This window comes from Meles meles, chromosome 5 (genome assembly GCF_922984935.1).
Source record: "Meles meles chromosome 5, mMelMel3.1 paternal haplotype, whole genome shotgun sequence".
NCBI classification, from domain to species: domain Eukaryota; kingdom Metazoa; phylum Chordata; class Mammalia; order Carnivora; family Mustelidae; genus Meles; species Meles meles.
In genome coordinates this window covers 85,768,555-85,789,180 of record NC_060070.1, presented here as the reverse complement: position 1 = coordinate 85,789,180, position 20,626 = coordinate 85,768,555, and the positions used below count along the sequence as shown (strand labels likewise).

Below are 20,626 nucleotides of genomic sequence, written 5' to 3'. Positions count from 1 at the left end.
TGGAGAGGCCACCTCGAGAGGAGAGGCCCAAAGACCTCACTCATAGAGAGAGAGCCAAGGGCCCAGCTGTGCCAGCACCCCAGCTGAACCTAGCTTCTACTGTCCCTGCCCAGGCACCGGGCTTGAGAACTGAGCTGTCTCAGGCATTCCGGCACCAGTCACCATCTGACTGCAGTCATGGGAGAAACTCTATCATGGGCCGAATTGTGGCCCCCTACCCAAATCCATATGTTGATGGTCTAAAGCTCCAGTATGACTGTATTTGGACATAGGGCCTTGGAGGTGATAATTACGGTTAAATGAAGTCATATGGGTGAGGTCCTCATCCAACAGGACCGGTGTCCTTAGAAGAGTAGGGACAGACCCCAGGAGAGTATGTGCATGAGGACACATTGAGACAAAAGCCACTGATAGGCCAGGACAAGAGGCTTCACCAGACACCCACCCTTCCAGCACCTTGATCTTGGACTTCCAGTCCCCGGAATCGTAAGGAAATCTATTTCCAGTAAATCACCCAGTTTGTAGCATTTTGTCATGGCAGCCCCAAGCTAGCTAACACAAGCCCCAAGTGAGACCAATAGAAGAACTATCAGGGAGCATAGTCAACCCAGAGATTTGTGAGAAATAATAAATGGTACTCAGCCACCACATGATCACCCTCCCCATTTTATAAATGAGGGAACGGCACAACGAGGCACTTTAAAAGTGCTTTGCCCAAGGTCACACAGTTAGAAAGCAGAAGAGCTGGGGCATGACCCCTGGTGGTCTGGCTCCAGGGTGTACAGAGTCATGCAGCCTAGCCCTTGAACTCCACAGACAACCAAACCGACACCCAGAGTGGGCAGGTGACCTGTCCAGGATCAGTCTAACAGCAGCATTAGCACTAGCCTCTATTTCTAGTTGGGATTGTTGCCTCCTTTGGCGGATAAACTGAGGTCACACCCGGGAAGGGCACTGGTTCACAAAATGGAGACCTAAGCTGCATGGCTTCAGATAAGTTCTTTAAGCTGTCTGAGTTTTCATGTTCTTGCCTAAAAGACTCCCTCAGTGAGGGACACGGGAAATGATGCCAACAGTGGGGTATGTTGCAGGCATTAATCAAAGGCCATTAAGAGGAGAGAATCTAGCTTTCAACTGATCTCTGGTGACACAAAACCCCCGCCTGGGGAAGTGCTGGCTTTGGCTGGGAGAGTATTTTTTGGGAGGACGTCAGCGAAGGGGTCCCCCCAGCTCCCCACTTTTGCTCTAGCCCTCAGGCACCTGTGTCCCTAGCCCAGGGTGGGTCCCAGGCTGGCAAGATTTCCTCCAGGCCCCACTGGACAGCTTGTTCTTCAGGGAGCTCAGGTACCTCCTGCTAACCATCCTGGGCTCGGACCCCTGCAGGGTCTCCCCAAGGTTGGGCTCCTTCCACGGCTCTGCGGGTGGGGGAGCCCTGCCCCCAGGGCAGTGATGTTCGATCTCCAGCTTGCAGACTCTGGATGCTGCACCTGGAGTCCTGAGGTGAACAAAACAGATTTGAGGGTTTCCTGGCTGTAAGATAGGAAGAAGGATAGCACTTCCCTGGTGGGGATTTAAGGGTGATTAATGCAAATCATAGGTATGAAGTGGCCCCTGCACTCAGAAGGAATTTGCTAAGTAAAACATCCACTTCCTTCCCCAACATCTTCTTGGAGGGAACTCCAGTCTTCAAAATGAGTCAGCATCGACTTGTTTTGTTTTCTGGAGAACGACATACTTCCCTCTTTAAAATGCAGTGAGGAACCCCTCATCTGTATAGTGCTTTCTAAATGGCCCCAGATCACCCTCACCTGTACATCTCACCTCTGTTTTTAGTCTCTGTGGCAGGAAAGGCCCTAAAATCTGGGTAACTTATATATGGAGAGAAGGTGGGAGCCATCAAACACTCTACAGGGAGGGCAGAGCTGCTGAAGCTGGGGCTTTTCCATGGGAACTGTGCCCTCTACATCTCCAGTGGCAGGGGAAAGGCAGTCTGGAAGCACCTCCAGGAATGCCCTCTTGAAGGGTAGCTTTGTGTGTGTTTATCCTACTACAGGGTCCACAGGCTAGTTAAATTCTTTAGATAAAAGAGGCCACCCTCACTGAATATATCCCATGATTTGGGCTATACCCATTCTCTTTGGTATGGAAAGGCTTGCAGTGAGACAGACAGGCTGGTAGATGGAGAGACCAGACATGTACAAAGTCTCCAAAACTCTGAGAAAGGTTTTCATGACCCTGGTTTTGCAGCTAAGAAAACTGAGGTACAGAGAGCATTAGTAACTTGCAGCTAGGGATGACAAAGATGGGATCCAGATCAGGCATGCTGGCTCCTGAGACCTCACCCTAAATTGCCCCTCCCCATTTGAGTTAAGGAGAAGCAGGTCCAGAGGGCCAACATGTCCGTCCTGAGTCCCTCAGCTATTTGGTGGTAGAGAGAGGATTGGAAACCAGTCCTCATGGCTCCCCATGGGCTCTTCCACCCCTGTCTGGCACCCTGGTGCCTGGTTCCTCAGCCCGTGCAAATAGCTGGGCCTCCGGCTTTCTGTTCTACATTTGGTTTCAGCTTCTGCATTTCCCTCCAAGTGCCCCAGGCCTGCTTCTGTTTCCTTTTCACCCCTCAGTTTCAGATCAGCTAAGGTGCTGGGAGACCTCACAAGAAAGCCAAAGCCAAGGCTGCTGGCACGGGGCTCCTCACCTGATAATGGGTGGCTCTCACCCTGTGGACAAGGCCTCCTCTGACCCCATTCTGGTCTGCGGACTGCCTCCTCCTGCCCAGTGTTGCCTGGGCTTGGCACATATGCCAAGGGTCTCCACTGGGCATGCCTGGCCTGTTGAGTTGGGTGGTGCTCTCTCCCCACACTCCAAGGGGCGGGTGGTGGGCCAGGAAGGCGGCGCCTGGAGCTGTCCTCGGTGCTGAACTAGAACGTGCTTGGCAAAGAACTCTGGGAGAGGCGGGGTGAGGTCACGAGCTCAAGAAGATGAACCGCCCTTCTAGGCCCACACCTGTGCCACATCCACTGTGAAGCCCACAGAAGTCTTTCTCTGCTCTGAGTGCCCTCAGCACAGAATCTAGGCTCCTCTTGGGAAATCTATGTCTGTGACCTGGCATCACAGTAATTCCATAAGCTTAATGTCCAAAGACAGAAATCCTCACAGCAGGGATCATTCTCTCGGCTCCTGTGTCCACTACAGTTCCTGGGTGATGCTGTATCATCCCAGGTCAAGTCCATATCCAATGACTAGTCCATGTGGGGGTACAAAGATCCCTGGCTTTGCCTCAATAGAACAACCTGACGGAAATCCCAGCTCCAAAGCTCCTTGGGACAGGCTGAGGCCTCTGTTGCAAGTATACACAGTTCAGCTTCTCCCAGTGCTATATCCTGCACCGGCAAGTGTCATCCCCAAAACTATCCCCAGTAAATCTACTGAAGCAAATTTCTACCTTAGAGTCTATTTCCAGAGAATGCTACCAACAACAGTTCCTTACACAGTGCTGGGTTTAAGAAACACCTGCAGGGGGATGCCCAGGGTGGCTCAGTCAGTTAAGCGTCTGCCTCCGGCTCAGGTCATAATCCCGGGGTTCTGGGATCGAGTCCCAGCATCGGCTCCCTGCTCAGTGGGGAGCCTGCTTCTCCCTCTGCCTGCAGCAACCCCTGCTTGTGCTCTCCCTTTCTCCCTCTTTCTGACAACTAAAGAAGTCAAATCTTCAAAAAACTAAAAAATGAAAAAGAAGAAGAAAAGAAAAGAAAAGCCTGCAGAGTAGATTAATGTCACACAGACACAGACACACACACACAGACACACACACACACACACACACACCCCACCCCTGCCAGGGCCACCAGTAACCTCCACACATCTGGTCCAGTTTTTTTCCCTTCAGATGGGAGCCCCTATCCATGAACCTGAAGCATTGTGAGTCTCCCTGCCTCTCTGTACACCCACAGTCTCATCAGAAGGTAGGACTACAAATAGATCTACCCTCGGGAGGCTGTTAGATAATTAAATGAAAAAAGTCACACAAGTCACTTAGAACAGTGTCCCAAATGTAGGCTGCTGATCCATCCAGGTTTGCCCAGTACAGTCTCAGCTTTTCCTTTCATCCCCTTCCCTCCGCCAAAAAAATTTAATGGCATCCACTTCCAGTTTTAATTGTGCCCTGATTGGAATGATAAATTATATGGTTGTCCTATTTATAAAGAGTGTTTGATAAGCATCACTATCATTTCTGAGGGAGAGGCGATGGGTGAAGCCCTGCAGCCTTAGCTCTGTGGGGCCCACCCACACTCACTCATAACTACACACCTCTGGACTCTCCCCAACATATCTGTGCACACACCCTCCCCGCTGCCCAGCTCCTGTGACCAGACCACACTCCTCCATGCTATCAGGAATCCAGGCACAGCCCAGACAGGAGGAGGTGTCCAGCATGGGCCCAGAGAGAGAACTGCTCACTGTGGGGGGGCCAAGGTGGCCCGAGTACTGATCCTTAACCATGGAGACAGGGAGGGCCTGTGCTCCAGACCTGGTGGTGGGTGGGCAGAGGGGGGCCCAGGCTGGACAATGGAACTACAGGGAGCCCACCGGTTGGCCCTGGCGACCCTTGCCACCCCCACCACCCCATACCTGCTGTTTTCAAACACCGTCACCAGACTGGACACAGATGCCAGCTTCTCCTTATTCTCTCCCTCCATTCTGCAGGCCTCCATAGTGGTCCTCAGCTACCCCTGAAACAGGGTGGGAGGCCTCCAATCAGCACCCTCAGCCACCCCCACCTGGGGTCACAGAGGGGCTAGGGCATCCTGGAATGAGCTCTGGTCTTTCCAGAGGGCTTAGTAGGCCTGCTCCCAGCTTCAGAGTAAGGAAAGAGGAAGTGGTCCCAGAGTCACAGCCCCGAAGGGGAAAGGCCCGAGCTTCCTCCAAAAGGGAGGAGCCTGCTCAGGCCCCACCCTCCCTCACAGGGTCTGACCTTCTGCTCCCAAGGGGGCAACGGAGCCCAGAGGCAGTTTCTGGAGACCTCCCATGGCTGATCTTGACCAGCCACGACTTCTCATAAGGCCCAGTGGATTTTACTTGAAATTTTCTCAGCAACTTCTTTTCTGCATCGGACCAGTGGCTCAGTGCTATGAGGAAACCACTTTTTTCAAATTAAAAATAGATCACAAACCTGTTAAGGGCTAGCGGGGAGGAGTACAGAGCTGTTCTCACCTCCCCATCAGGGCTCTCATTTTAATGGCTACTGTCTCCACCTCCTTGCCCCAGGGGAGAGCAGCTTCCTCCCCGAAACTCTGATAATAACAGCTAACGCACACTCTTTTTAGTGCTTTACAAGCATTTTCTCATTTAATCCCATAACAACCTTATGAGGCAGCCCCATTACTACCTCCATTTCACAGAAGAAAAAAAACAGAAGAAAAAACAACCTTATGAGGCAGCCCCATTACTACCTCCATTTCACAGAAGAAAAAACAGAAGAAAAAAAAAAGAAGAGGATCAGAGAGGTTAAGTAACCTGACCAAAGTCACCCAGTAAGGACACAAAAGAAGTCAGATGTCCAAAGCAAAGGTGAGCTGCCTACAATTCCAGCAGAGATTTGGTTGAGAACCCGGATGACCACATTCTTGTTGCGTCATCCCCAGACTGCCCTGCTTTTAGCATGCCAGGTTGTCTCTGCTGGAAGCTTCCCCTACCACCCGGTCTCCCAGCCCTTCCACAACAAATGCCCATCTCCTAATCCCCCTTACAGCTTTACTGGCCCTTCAGGGCTCTCCCACTGGGTTCTAGTCTCACTGGTCCTGAACCAGGGCGCTCCACTGAGACTCATCTTTGTCCTCAAAGCCTAGGGACTGGGCCTTAGTCATCTGGATCCCTGATGTGCTTGGCACAGCTTCATGCCCCAGCACCAGTAAACCCCCAGGAGCTCACACACCCACCTACCCCACCAGCTCAGAGCTTCGCCTGAACAATTTCTTCTAGTAGATGCCTGACTCCTTCCCCCAACCCTAAACTTCACCAATCCTCTCCACTTCTTTTCTTTTCCAAAATTGTATTTATTTATTAATTTTTCTTTTTTCTTTTTTTTTTTTAAAGATTTTATTTATTTATTTGACAGAGAGAGAGATCACAAGTAGGCAGAGAGGCAGGCAGAGAGAGAGGAGGAAGCAGGCTCCCCGCGGAGCAGAGAGCCCGATGCGGGGCTCAATCCCAGGACCCTGAGATCATGACCTGAGCCGAAGGCAGCGGCTTAATCCACTGAACCACCTAGGTGCCCCTATTTATTAATTTTTCTAAAGATTTATTGATTTGAGAGAGAGAAAGGGAGAGAGAGCATGTGGGGGCAGGGGCAGAGGGAGAGAATCTTCATGCAGACTTCCTGCTGAGCACAGAGTCCAAGGGCGGGGGTGGGGGGGTGGGAGGATGAGACTGGACTCAATCCCACCGCCCATGAGATCATGACCTGAGCCAAAATCAGGTCGCAGATGCTCAGTCGAAGGACAGAGCCACCCAGGTGCCCCAGTCCTCTTCACTCTCTGTTTTCACATTTTATTATGGAGAAGTTAGAACACACGCAAAAGTAGACAGCATAACATAATGCGCTCGCATGGACCCATAACCCAGACCCAACAACCATCAACTCATGGCCAGTCCTGCCTCATTTGCAGCCACATTCATTCCCCCTTATCTGGAAACAAATACTAGATGTCAGATGATCATTCCCATAAATATTTTGGTGTGTATCTAAAAGATAAGGAAATATATATATATATATATATATATATACATATATATATATACTACATGCACACATCCATATATGGTAATATTATTCCCTATAGGCATACACAAATATGCTCTATACATGTATATGCCTATACCTAAGACAGTACTACCATTTCCATACCCCAAGAGATATTTACCAGTAATTCCTTGATGTAATCGAATACTGAGTCAGCAAAGAACCAGTTGCCTCCTAAATGTCATCTCCAGTGGACTGAGTCCTCTCGAAAAATTCATCTGGTAACCCTAGCTCCCAGCGTGTCTGTATTGGGAAATAGGGCGCTTAGGAAGTAATTAAGCTTAAATGAGGTCATATGAAGAAGGTCCTTTTAAGGATTGGTGGCCTTCTAAGAAAAAGAAGAGCAATCTCTTCACGCCCACCTCTCCCCACAGCCTGCACACCCTCTGAGGGGAGGCCATGGGAGGCTAACCAGGAAGAGAGACCTCACCGGAAACAGAACACTGCGAGTGCCTTGATCTGGAACTTCAAGCCTCCAGATAGTGAGAAATAAATTCATGCTCTTTTTCAGCCTCTCGGGCTGTGGTATTTTGTTATGGCAGCCTGAGCAGACTCATCCATCATCATTTTTTTTCTTTTCTTTTTTTTTAATTTGGAGCTATGGGCGCCTAGCTGATTCAGTTGGTGGAACGTGTGACTCTTGATCTCGGGGGTTGTGAGTTCGAGACCCATGTTGGGGGTAGAGATAACTTAACAAAAAAAAATCAGGATTCAAATAAAGTCTACAGGTTACAATGTCCCACCTATGAACTCCCTTCCCACTCACAGGTTTACTTCATTCTTTTTGTTTTCCCACACAGTACAGCTCAGAGGACACTGGGTTGCTAGCCCTACAGGTCCCACGGTCAGGACTTTGCTGATTGCAGGGCTGACCCCTGGATTTCCTGTCCATGGTGGTTCAATCTAGGGGCTTTGCTCAGAACCATCTTTAACTGCCGCTTTTCCTGGATGTTTCCAGGTCTGGGGAGGACTCTCCTTGGTGCTCCCCTTCCCTAGACTGCAGGACCCAGTTGCTTCCTTGGCCTCCCACCGGACTGTACACGGGGTCCCTGTGGGCAGGGCAGGTCCTCAGGCCCAAATCCCCAGCCCAGCCCAGGGTCCGGAACATAGTAGGGCCTCAGGAGTCCTGTGGAATGGACAGATATGACACCCTGCTTATCTCAGCCCTCAGCTGGCAGTACCTTGGGCTTCTAGAGTGGAATCTAGGCTCAAACAGCATGCCCCGCACAGGGACATCTGATAGCCCAACTCTGAACGTGACACCGGCGCCATCAGAGTTTCATCGGCCCAGGAAGGAGATCCATGGTGCCTGCACCCAGAACAATCTTCCAGGGCTCTGCGTCCCTGGTCCCCCCACTTCCTTAGCTCCTCGCTGTTCCTCCTCTCTGACTTGCTCCTCACCTGCCAGTACCTTCCGAGGCTCCACGCAGGCCCTGTGGCCTCAGTGACACACAGCCCACACCACCTATTCGGAACCTACCCCTGGGCTCCACAGGCACGTCTTCCTACCCTCCCCCCTCAGCCTCAGGATGCCCAGCACCTTCAGGACATCACCAGAGGCACGGCCCACCTTCACTGCCAACTCCAACCAGAAAAATTCCCAAATTCCGTGGTATGCCTTCCAGACCCTCCCAGTCTGGCTCTGATTAACCTTTCCGGCCATTTCATCCAGGTCTGGAATGGGACCTTGAGCGGTGGCTCTGTGCCACGTCACCCACACTGAGCCGAACCATGGTTCTAGAATGCTCTCCCCCCAGAAGCTGACCGTGGATCCAGGAGGGGCTGCAGCCACTGTGCTCGCTCCCGAGGCCATGCTAGTGTAGCTCATGCTTGTTGAAGGGGGTCTGGGCTCTCCACCCAGGTCCCTCAGCCTGTCCAGTTCCCAGGACAGCTGGCTGGTTAGCTCCAGGACCAATGGTGCCAGCTGCTCCCGTAGGTCACCTGGGACGTCGAGGTTTGTGGCTTGGAGGTGGCAGCCTGTCCTTCCTGCAGACCCCCAGCGCTTTTTCACTGGTTCAGTTCATTATTGCTCCCCCCATTTCACACCTGTCCCACCCACCTCCCCCACCACTGCCCGCCTGAGGAGCTTAGACTCGCTCAGAGGCATGGATTCTTTAAGGAGCTGCCCTGGGGTGCCTGGGTGGCTCAGTTGCTTAAGTGTCCAACTCTTGATTTTAGCTCAGGTCGTGATCTCAGGGTCATGGGATCGAGCCCCAGGTTGGGCTCCCGCTGGGCATGGAGCCAGCCTGGGATTTTCTTTCTCCCTCTGTCCTTCTCCCACCCTACCCTCTGTCAAAAAATAAAAAGAAAGGCTTAAAGAGCTTAAAAAGTTCAGTAAGTAGCTTCCCTGCCATAGAAGGTCAAATCCCACACTATCACTCCTCGTTGCTCTGCTTCTTTTGTCAGATCCGACCTATTTGCTTTGCGAAGGCCAGTAACTGAGCTCCACTTTTCCTAATGTGTGGAATGGAGATCATGACAGAGTCACCCTCCCATGGTGGGTGTGCAGATTAAATGGGAGAGTAATGTGTAAGGACTACACACATTCTTGCTCTTTTTTTAAAAAACATATTTTATTTATTTATTAGACAGAGAGAGACACAGCAAGAAAGGGAACACAAGCAGGGGGGTTGGTGAGGGAGAAGCAGGCTTCCTCCCGAGCAGGGAGCCCAATACGGGGCTCAATCCCAGGACCGTGGGATCATGACCTAAGCCAAAGGCAGCTGCTTAATGACTGAGCCACCCAGGTGCCCCAGCATTCTTGCTCTTGACTGAAGACCTTTGCTATGGTTACTTGCTGCCTTGACCAATCAGTTCCTTTTCTCTGGAAACAGCCTGTTCACTTCCTCCAGGAAGCCTTCCTTGCTACCTACCATTGGCATTCCTTTTCCTTCTCAGAGACCTGGTATGCCTCTCTGTTTACTTTGATGTCTTCTTCCCCACATTATTAAGGCATCCACACAGTTACCAAGTATTTCTTGAGCACCTATTGTGTGTCAGCATTAGGCTTGAAGTTATAGATGAAACTCAGTCCCTTGCCCCTTAGTTCATAGTTTAATGAGGAAGATGGGCCTGTTAACCACTAAAATATGATGTAGGAAATGCTCTGAACGAGGCTCCCAAAGAAGGGGCATCCAATAGTGGGTACTATTAAGGAAGTCTTCCTGGCAAAGGCAAACTGAAGGGCGAAGGATGAATTAATTCTCCAGGGGGACAAGGTAGGAAAAGGCATTCAAAACAAGGAATAGAAGCACCCGGGTGGCTCAGTGGGTTAAGCCTCTGCCTTCGGCTCAGGTCATGATCTCGGGGTCCTGGGACGGAGTCCCTGTCAGGCTCTCCATTCAGTGGAGAGTCTGCTTGTCCCTCTCCCTCTTCCCTCCCCCCTGCTCATGCTCTCTCTCTCTCTCTCAAATAAATAAATAAAATATTAAAAAGAAACAGAAGGCAGAACATGTACAAAGGAAAGGGGTGCGGACTTGAGAGACCAAGGCTAGATGGGGAAGAAGAGCAAACAGTCCAGCACATCTGAGAGTCCAGGAGCCAGGGAATGGAGGGACACAGGCTGAGGGGAGCCTGGGGGTCTGGCCCTGGTAGGCTTTTTCTGCTGAGCTGAGATGCTTGCGAACCAAGGGGAATGGGTACAAAGTTTTAAGCAGGGGAGTCCCTGAGCCTCTGGGCATGAACACGTCTCCCTCTGAGTGGGGGCGACCTCTCCGCTTCAGGGCTCTTGTGGTCCTTGGCATGAGTAAGTTTCGTGCTTTCTCTCCTCTGCTTTCAAGCCCTAAGGAGGCTGGATGAGCTCATTCCCGTGCAGCCCCAATAGGGGGAAAGTTGGAGGGACACAGGCAGGGAGGGATACCCAAGCAGGAACTGCTGGGCTGGGCAGTCACGTGGCTTACTGTCTCAACAGCTCTGCCCTGGGCTGCAAAGAGGGCTTTGTGTGCAGTCTAGAGGCATCCAAAGGGGCTCTCATTAGCAGCCCTGGAGCAGCAGGGGGCATTCGGGGAGTGGGGGCTGCTGGGGAAGAAGTGTCAGAATTTAGGACCTGGATGATATGTGTGCATATGTGTGCACACAGGCCCGCATTTGTGTATGTGGCATGTGTGTGATGTGTGTGTGTGTGCATGATATGTTTGTGCATGTGGTGGGTGGTGTGGGGGGTATGTATATGCGGTATTTGTGTATATGTATGTACAGACACAGGAAATCTCCAGGGGTGCATGAGGGCATAGCTTTTTCAAGGGGGAATGAAGACGCCAGGGGGGATGCATTTATCTTTAGCAAGCCAAGGCCCAGGAGGGGACAGAGCAGTGTGTTCCAAGCCTCCCCCTAGCCCCCACCCCTGCCTGTGCCCAGCCTTAGTCAAGCACAACACCTGCGGAGAGCTTAATGGCCTGTGACAGGCTGTGGGGATGACAGGGCTCCAGGGAAGACGCGGGCAGCCAGCTGAAACCCATTCCTGAGGCTGGTGCGGCCTTGCCACCCCAACCCGTGCACGCCACTTCCCAGCCCCCTTCCCCCCCCAGTTTGTCCTCTACCACACTACCGGTCTTTGGGAGGCCCTGTGCGGGGTGGGGGGACTGTCCAAGGTGGGGGCATGGAAGGGCAGAGGCCACGCCAGCAGTGCTGGTGCCATTCATTGCCAGTCCCAGGTTTAGGGGAGAAAGCTGCAAAAGTCCCTCGTAGGAAGACTCGGCTCCCCTGTCCTCTCCCAAACAGCCAGAATTTTCCCACTTGTTCCTCAGCTGGATATCCCACAAAAGCCCTCTTGTAGGAGGACTCGGTGCTGCCGCCTGCCCCCTTCAGCCGTCTGCCTTCCTGCCTGTCTCCTTTCTCAGAAAGCCTTCCCTATTTGCCTGCCCGTTGGCAGTCCGGTCCGGGAGTCCTGCATGTTTTCGGGCCTCACGTGTCATTACACAGAGGTAGATCGCTCCGACGGGAACACAGGGAGACCAAAGCAAACACGTCCACCAGCGTGTGCTAAGCAGAGCGGCTGCCCTAGGGCCGCCAAGGCGGCTGGAGGACGAGACAGCAAATCTGTGTCAGCCTTGTCGTGGGTGGCCGGCGAGGACGTCAGCGTAGAGCATAAACAGCTCTTTCTTCTTCAGCGTGCGAACAATCGGGTTTCAAAGTTGGTATTCTCGGGGATTGGGCAACGTTTGTGCCAGGCCCTGGCACACACCCCACCATTCAGGAGGGACTCAAGGTCATCAGAGACAGGCATCAGGTGGGGCGGGGAGGGAAGCAGCCTGGGAAACTGGGAACGAAGAGGGAGAGGTGGGGCAGGGCTAACCGAATGGTGCAGGAGGCAGGAGGGAGGCCCCTGGGAGGCTGAGAGGGAGCAGAGGGAGGGATTGTGTTTCTGGGGGAGGAGGGAGGCCCCCTCCACAGAGCCAAGGCCCAGGTCTGGGCAGGAGGCACTAGAAGGGAGCCAGCTGGGCACAGCCAGAGCCCAGGAACGGTGCCCGGCCACGCCTGAGGACACGCCCGGAGTGTGAGCACAAGGCCAGCATGTGGGACCTCACAGCTCGGGTCACTCCTTTCATCTCCACACAGCTGTGGGCCTTTCTCGAGGACCACTGGGGCCTCTGCCGCAGCACCCAGAGAAACTCAAACAGTTTGGAGAGGACTGACAAGTTTCTGGGTGGGAATAAAGAGAACAAATTGTTCCTGCATAGCCAGCTGCCCTGCCCACGGCGACCTTTCTTCTGCGACCTGCTTCCAGACGTGAGCTACCTCCTCCTGTCTTCCCCCACAACAGCGGGACTTCTGCTCTGCCTGTGAGAGCCCCCCACTACTGCGCTTGCTCTGTCACGAGCTCCCTTTTACACATTTCCGGGAGTGCTATTCCGTAACCCACCACGCAGGAGCCCACTCCGATCCAGTTCTCCCATCACACGGCAGCATGATCCCCTCCTTTCTCCCACCAGCTTTCTCCCTTCCTCCTTTCAGCAGAGAGCCCCATCCTAGGAACCTGGGAAAAGAAGACAAAGGGTAGGCCCAAAGCTTGCCTGAGGCCTTAGTCCTTACAAAAGCCTGAGAGGGCAGGACATCGGCTTGTTTGTCTCTGTGTTCCCAGAAATGAGCACAGACCTGCTGCATGGTCAGCCCTCCCCAAATCTCTCCTGAGTTGGCCACAGGACACTCTGAGGATGTGGGAAGGGGTCGTGTGAGAGTACAGGGTTCTCTTTCCTCACTCTTCTGCCTTCTCTGGGTTTGGCTTTCTGTCTCCCCACCCCGTGCTTTTCTGCGTGCTCCAACAGGAGTGAGCCACCACCCTCCCCAGGACTTCACAGGACAAATCTGAAAGAGCTGGCTGAGCCTCCACTACTCTTGTCTTAGTTTCCCCACTATCTTCGAAGGCTCCCTTCCACTGGTCTACATTAGTGATATATCTAGTTTATGTCTCACTGGGAGTCATAGCCAAGTCCACAGCTATAAGGTCTATAAGGTCTAACTCCCTGACCTCATTTCCACCACTCTTCCCTTTCTCACCCTGCTTAAGCACTTGGCCTCCTTTTTGCCTTTCAAATTGCCAAATGCTCACCTCAGGGCCTTTGCACTTGTCATTCTTCCTTCCTAGACCTCTCTTCTGCCAAATAGATACCTGCATAGCTTACCCTCTCACCTCCTTCAACTCTCAGCTTTAACATCACCTTCTCACCAAGGCCTTTCCTCTTTCCCACACCCTCCCCAAATTGCAACCCCACCACACATTCCTAGTCCCCCTTCCCTGCTTTATTTTCCTCACTTCTCACTTTCTCATATGCTGATTTTTTGGTTATGTGTAGTTTCTGTCTCCCTCAGTAGAATGTCAGGGTAGAAAGGCAGGCATTTCTGTCTCTTTTGCTTACTGCTATATCCCCAGCATCTACAACAATGCCTAGCCACATAGTATGTGCTCAATAAATATTGGTTGAAAGAATCAAGGGGAATTTTTACTTTCTTCCCCTCTTGATTTCACAAAGGGCAAAAGCTCTAGGGTGCTCAGCTGCCTGCACTGTGAACCAAAGCTCATTCTGCCTCTGGCCTCTTCTGGAACCCCAGCCCCAGCCTTCTGGACCAGATACATCTTCCCCTCCATCCAGCAGCAGGGGTGGGGTTAGCCACGCCTCCTTTGCTGTCCCACCCCTTTACTGCAGGCAGGAATGGGAGTTACAACCGGAGGAGGGAACGCTGGTCACTACATGTGACTTTTCCTTTAGTCCAAGAAAAAGTTACCCTAAATAGTGCTTCCTGAAGAAAGGAAAAGGTGCACACTGGAATCACCTGTACGGCTTTCTCAAAATATTTTATTTTATTTTTTATTTATTTGTTATTTTGAGAGAGCGCACGCACATGCCAGTGAAAACGGGAGGGGCAGGGGCAGAGGGAAAGAAGAGTGTTTCAAGCAGGCTGCATGCCTAGCATGGAGCCCCTCGCCTGATCCCATGCCCTTGAGATCACGACCTGAGTTGAAATCAAGAGTCAGACGCTTAACTGACTGAACCACCCAGGCACCCCAAAACATTTTAATTTCCAGACTGCATCCCCAGAGATTCTTAGTCAACTGTCTGGGCTGAGGAGTATGTACGATGGTTTGTTTGTTTGGGTTTTTGTTGGTAAAACTCCTTTAGTGATTCTAATGTTCAACCAGGCATTACCAGGGGTCCAGGTAATGCCCTGCCTGTGTTCTGGTATCCCTTGATGTGCCAAGTCTTGTTGAGCACCCAGAGTGAGCACAGGTACTCCAAGATGCCAAATGGCATATGTTTCCTCCAACTGGGGCAACTGTGATCATGCATGGATATTTCATCAGCCCACCATACACAGACACACACACACACCGTGCTACCGAAGAGCAAACCAGAGGAGGCACGGTCTCAACTAGGATTTACAAACTCAAGTAACCTTGGGCTGGTCCTGAGGACAGCTTTTCCTCTGTTACAAGAGGAACGCTCGTCAGGATGGAATGCAGGCATCCTGGTGCCCCATTTTGTTCTGGTTTTTCCCCTAAGAGAATTTAAATTTGGGAAATTTATTCATTTATTTTATTTATTCTTTTTTAAAAGATTTTATTTATTTATTTGACAGAGAGAGACCCAGTGAGAGAAGGAACACAAGCAGTGGGGTTGGAGAGGGAGAAGCAGGCTTCCTGCGGAGCAGGGAGCCTGATGCGGGGCTCCATCCCAGGACCCTGGGATCATAACCTGAGCCGAAGGCAGATGCTTAACAACTGAACCACCAGGCACCCCAAATTCAGGTATTTTAAATGAAATAACCCATCCTTTCACTTAGAAAAAAATCCCAATGCTGCCAACACAGTGCTAACCCCGGTGATCAAGTCGTTGACCTGCCGAGTCTTCCAAAACTGACCTTCGTTACGGTGGGCTCAGGATTTCACATGATCGCTTTGGGGCAGCGTCTATTATTCTTCACATTCAGGGTAGGAGGAAATTGCTGGTTCCTGAACCACACAATGCTGAACAGCTGCTCGCTCAGGTCTGTTGGGGCTCCCCAGTAGCTTCACGAGAAAGGCTTGTTGCTGCCCTGTGCTGGAGTCCCTTCCTGCTGGCTTGCGCCAGTCAATCATGCCTATCTCTTCCCAACTCCATGCCCAGCGACATGTTACATTAACAGCCTGAAATCAGTCACAGTGAGAGTATTTCCACCTCATGAATTGGCGGGTGCTACAAATTGGAATTTTTTTTCTTCCTAGAGAATCAGTTCTCGAATTGACCAGCACACTACTACATATAAGAATTTAGACTCTGCCAGGGGCTGGTAGGGAAGCAGTAGAGAAGGGAGTCAGTCGTGTTGTCTTTCTAGTTACATAAGGATTGACACGAATGTCTGCAGTTGACATTCAGACAGTGCATTCCCCTAGATACCTACTAAGAGGAAACTAGAATCTTAGTCCTGAAATAGCTTTTCCTCAATTAAGGAATCATGGTCATACCATAAAATGCCCGGGTTTTAAGAGTACAGCCTGGTGAGATTTCCCAAGTGCACCCATGTGTGTAATCACCACCCCAACGGAGACGAATGTGTTTCTACCCCCCAGAATGTTCCTCATACCTCTTTACAGCTATTCCTCCGCCATAGGTAACCACTGTTCTGATTTTTATCACCGCAGATTAATTTTGCCTGGTTAAGAATGTTATGTAAATGGACCCACACAGCAGGTGCTCTTTCGTTTCTGGATTATTTCACTTAGATTAATGTTTTTGAGGCTCATTTGTGCCTTTGCCTGGTATCAACAGCTCTTTCCTTGGCAGGCCTGGATAGTCTCCCATTGAATGATATCACCTCTCTCTCTCTCTCTCTGTCTTTTTAAAAGATTTTATTTATTTGAGAGAGAGAGAGATAGAGCATGAAGCAGGAGGAGGGACAGAGGGAAAGGGAGAAGCAGACTCTCTGCTAAGCAGGGAGCCAACAGGACCTGGGGCTCGATCCTAGGATCCTGGGATCATGACCTGAGCTGAAGGCAGCCACTTAACTGACTGAGCCACCCTGGCACCCCTGAATGATATCATCTTAATCCCCAGATTCACCCAAACTCTGAACAAGGGTCTAATCATGTTTGATTTTTATGGACTACAGCAGAAGAAACTTCTCCCCACCTCTTAGGGTTAAATAGACATTTTTACGTTGGCTGCGAGATTCAGATAGATGCACCTTTCTCCCCTGAGAGAACTGAAGGGCAGAGCACAAAGCAAGAAGGCATTTGATCCTCTGACACCAGTGTGAGCGCAAGCTCAGTGAGATACTCCATCTCCCCACAGTGCAGAGGCCCTAATTCCCCTCTTTGCTCTTGCGCATTTCATCCCAAGGCCTTGGGGCCACAAGGCCTGTTAGTTCCAAAGTTGTGGGGGGGGGGGGCGTTTCCTTCAGAAGGCTTAGTGATTCCTCAAGCCCATACATTCCTGGTGACCTGCATAATATGCTGGAACTCCTGAGATGGTCAGTTATAATGGAACTTCCTTTGGCATACCTAGAACAAGAGGTGTTTCTTGAATTGGGTGGCTCTCTCTTAGCATGCTTCTTTGCTCCCCTAATTCAGAGAGTCCCCTTTGACAGGAACTGCTGGGCGGTTACTAGCTAATTAGAAGCCCCTAACTCCTTGGGTGGAAGCAGCCCTACACCAGCAAGGTAACCAACCTGCTTTGCACAGAACCCCAGGGCTCCATGACAGAGGGAAGGCCCGTGCTCCCCACCCACCCGCACCCAGAGTAAACAGAGACAGCAGCCAGAATGTTCTCACCCAGAACTAGTAAACAGGGAGCCTACATCTAGTACAACCCCATTTTCTTTAAAGCAGGGTAAATTCTCCAGCATCCCGTGTGCCTTGCCCCTCCCCGGGTGAGGCCTGACCTTAGCATCTTGTCAAATTCACTCCTAACCAGGTTAGCGTGATGTCAACCTAGCTGCAATAGTGGGTACTTAGTATTTCGTATTCTCTTTTCATTGTAACAATAGTTCCCCACAGGACTCCAGGGATTGGTGGTTTTATACACTTGGCAATTCTCAAGGTCTACAGCAGTCTTATTTCTTGTTAATTTTCTGCTGTTTGATCCTAATTTGGAGCATATGGGTCTTCCTAAAATTTTCATTCTGTAATTGGTGCTACCATAATAACTTTGTACAATCATTTATTTATTTACCTTAAAGTATTTATTTGTTTGACAGAGAGACAGAGAGAGACAGCGAGAGCTGGGGAGAGCAGGGGGAGTGGGAGTGGGAAAGGCAGGCTTCACCCTCCCCATCCCAGCAGGGGCTCCATCCCTAATTTGGAGCATATGGGTCTTCCTAAAATTTTCATTCTGTAATTGGTGCTACCATAATAACTTTGTACAATCATTTATTTATTTACCTTAAAGTATTTATTTGTTTGACAGAGAGACAGAGAGAGACAGCGAGAGCTGGGGAGAGCAGGGGGAGTGGGAGTGGGAAAGGCAGGCTTCACCCTCCCCATCCCAGCAGGGGCTCCATCCCTAATTTGGAGCATATGGGTCTTCCTAAAATTTTCATTCTGTAATTGGTGCTACCATAATAACTTTGTACAATCATTTATTTATTTACCTTAAAGTATTTATTTGTTTGACAGAGAGACAGAGAGAGACAGCGAGAGCTGGGGAGAGCAGGGGGAGTGGGAATGGGAAAGGCAGGCTTCACCCTCCCCATCCCAGCAGGGGCTCCATCCCAGGACCCTGGGGTCATGACGTGAGCCAAAGGCAGATGCTTAACAACTGAGCCACCCAGATGCCCCTGTACAATTTTTTAAAGTATTTTGCTTATTGATTCATTTTCTAGAAAACATTTGATAGGTTTCTACCATGTGCTGGGATCTGTGCCAGCATGAATAGGCCAGTCCTGCTCTCAAGGAATTTACAGTCTAACAAGGGAGACAGACAAGAAAGCAGGCAGCCACAATGCTGCCTGGTAAGTAATTGCAGATGGTCATGGGACCACAGGGGGCCACTAATCCAGCCCAGAGCTCACTGCTTTATAGTTCTAAGTACTATTAAATATAGGTACTTAAGTATAGCTCTAAGTAAGAGTTCTAGGTTGCTTAGCAGAGGGAACCCTGAGCAAGATTTTCTTCCATTCAATCATTTCAATAAGTATACTTCTCATTTCTAAATCATCTGTTTGATTTCTTTTCAAATATCCCTGTTCTTTTTTCACACTGTCCTTTTTCCCAGTACTTCTAGTCTTTATTTTTGCCTTCATTTGAAAATACATCCCCTCCCCCCCTTATAGTCTCTTCCAGATTGCCTTATCATGTCTAGTTCCTGGGAATACTAATCCTCCTTTTGCCTATTCACTTTCATGATGGAATGTGTTTTGGAGTGGTTTGTAATTTTTTTTTTTTACTGTGAGGATTTTTTTTCCTTCCTCTTGGTGTCCCTGTGAGCCCTGGGTTGTAGAAATAGAGTTGTGGCGCAGTTTGCATTTGCTTCTGCTCAGATCCCTAGAGATATAATTGCTTTGGCTGATCTATTTTTTACTTTAATGTCTTTGCTTAGGGAAATTGTTCAAACACTTAAAACCAACTTACTGAACATTTACTGTATATATGTCCCCATATTCCTATATTTGGTGGGGAGGAAGATACAAAACAATGCAAGGCAGCTACATTGTAGACAACGCAACACAATGTAGCTGCCTTTCACCAAGGCACAGACTCAAAGGACCAAATACACACAAAAAGTTGGGTGACCATGTAAGTGAGACAGAGTAAAGGCCTAGCAGTGAACACAAGTCAAGTTCAGAGGGGAAAGCAGGTGAAGAAAGATGTTGAGGAAAAGTCCAGAAAAGGAGGTTTGTGTGACAGAGTTTCAGCAGTAGGGTGAGGGGAGCTCCCCTCCCAGCCCACTTCCCCACTTCTCCCCATCCAGAGCCTGACTTCCAGGTGGAGAGTCAGTGTGCTGCTGTGATGTTACCCGAGGCTGTGAATGAACCTGATTTTAAGGTTTCTGTTAAGAAAGCTAAATCCGAATCCAGGCAAAGGGAAGTCATTTAGAGTGCTCCTGAGAGCTAAAGGTAGGTTGTGTTTGAAGAGGAAAACGTGTAACTTGAAAGGGCTACAAAGCTTTGTAGTGGCTGAGACCAGAAAGAGCCTGGGTAAGAGAGCCCAAGGAGGGGAGAGAGGAAGAGAAGGATGTAGATGGGCAGGATTTGGATGTGGGCAATGTATAGAGTAATTATTGTCAGGAGTGGCAAGGGGGGAGATGGCTTTTTAGGGGGAAAGGTACGAAGAGAGAGCAGCCTGCAGGAAGCCTGGACCAAGGGGTCAGAAGGCATACCTCTATTCTAAAGAAACTTCCGTCGAAGAACACAAAGTACCAGATGCCCCACTGCTGTGTCCTTGCAGACTCTGGGATACTCAATTTTTTCCATATAAACGTTTACTGAGAACCTCCTCTACCATCAGGGTTGTTGGGGCTGAGAGTGGGCATGATTACAAACAGGGACAGGGTACTTGCTGTAATAAATACCTTCCTCGCAGGGCTATCACGAGGATTTTTTTTTTTTTTTTTTTTTTTAAGTAGTCTCCATACCCAGCATGGAACCCATTGGGGCTGGAACTCACGACCCTGAGATCGAAACCTCAGCGGACATCAAGAGTCAAGAGCTGGAGGCCTAATCGACTGAGGCACCCAAGGACCCCCTCCACGATCGTTCTTGAGTTAACGTGTTGCAAAGCACTTTTAACATGCCTGGCATATAGCGATTGTGAGTTGAAGGCCAGTTACCATTACCCATTTAAGTATTAGACTTTCCTTGCCTAGCTCAGTGCCTGTGTACCTCCCATTTAAAGATGGATTAAAACCCTCACCCCGTAGTGAGGGAGATACTCAAATACTTTAGGGCAAAATACTTTCCTAATCGTGGGCTATAAGGAACGTTCTTCAGCTACAAAAGAGGGAGACCACAGTAGCTAAAGGGCTCCTAAATGTGGCACACTGGGGAGGATAAAAGGGTAAGACAAGCCTGGAGAGCGCGGAGGACCTCAGACTGGGGGAGGAGGCCTCAGAGGCCTCAGTGCCTGGGCTCCAGCCCGCAAAGGGGCGGGCCTAGAACTGCGGAGAAAACTCACCAAGCCGGGAACCCGGCTTGGAAGCTCCTCAGACCGTATTGGGGGCGTCTGGCTGGCACAGCCGTCGAGCCCCGCCCCCGTCGCCTTCGGGGGGGTTCCCGGGGGAGCGCCTCGGCAGGCGGCAGGCTTCACACTTCCGGAACCCCCGGCCCGGGCCGCCCGCGACCACTTGAGCCCCGGCCTGCAACCCAGCGTGGGGTCAGTCCCCAATCGCGCCCGAAGGCCACATCCGGCGCGTACCTCCCGCC

At 50.6% G+C, this 20,626-nt stretch overlaps 1 protein-coding gene across 8 annotated transcripts in view; it reads right to left on the bottom strand.

The window, feature by feature from the left end:
• FGD2 (FYVE, RhoGEF and PH domain containing 2) overlaps nucleotides 1-20,596 on the bottom strand; it is a 37,516-nt gene extending 16,920 nt beyond the window's left edge. For 5 of the 8 annotated variants that reach the window (XM_046004294.1, XM_046004298.1, XM_046004297.1 and 2 more), the window contains exons 1-2: nucleotides 4,627-4,851; nucleotides 1,261-1,495 (exon numbers count right to left, since the gene is read on the bottom strand). In XM_046004294.1, coding sequence (XP_045860250.1) covers nucleotides 1,261-1,495; nucleotides 4,627-4,709 — 318 coding nt within the window. In that variant the 5' untranslated portion in view covers nucleotides 4,710-4,851. Of the gene's footprint in view, nucleotides 1-1,260; nucleotides 1,496-4,626; nucleotides 4,852-6,917; nucleotides 6,937-20,378 lie in introns of those variants that run through there. The other 3 variants (XM_046004295.1, XM_046004296.1, XM_046004301.1) reach the window with 3 other exon arrangements.
• Nucleotides 20,597-20,626: the final 30 nt, after the last annotated feature.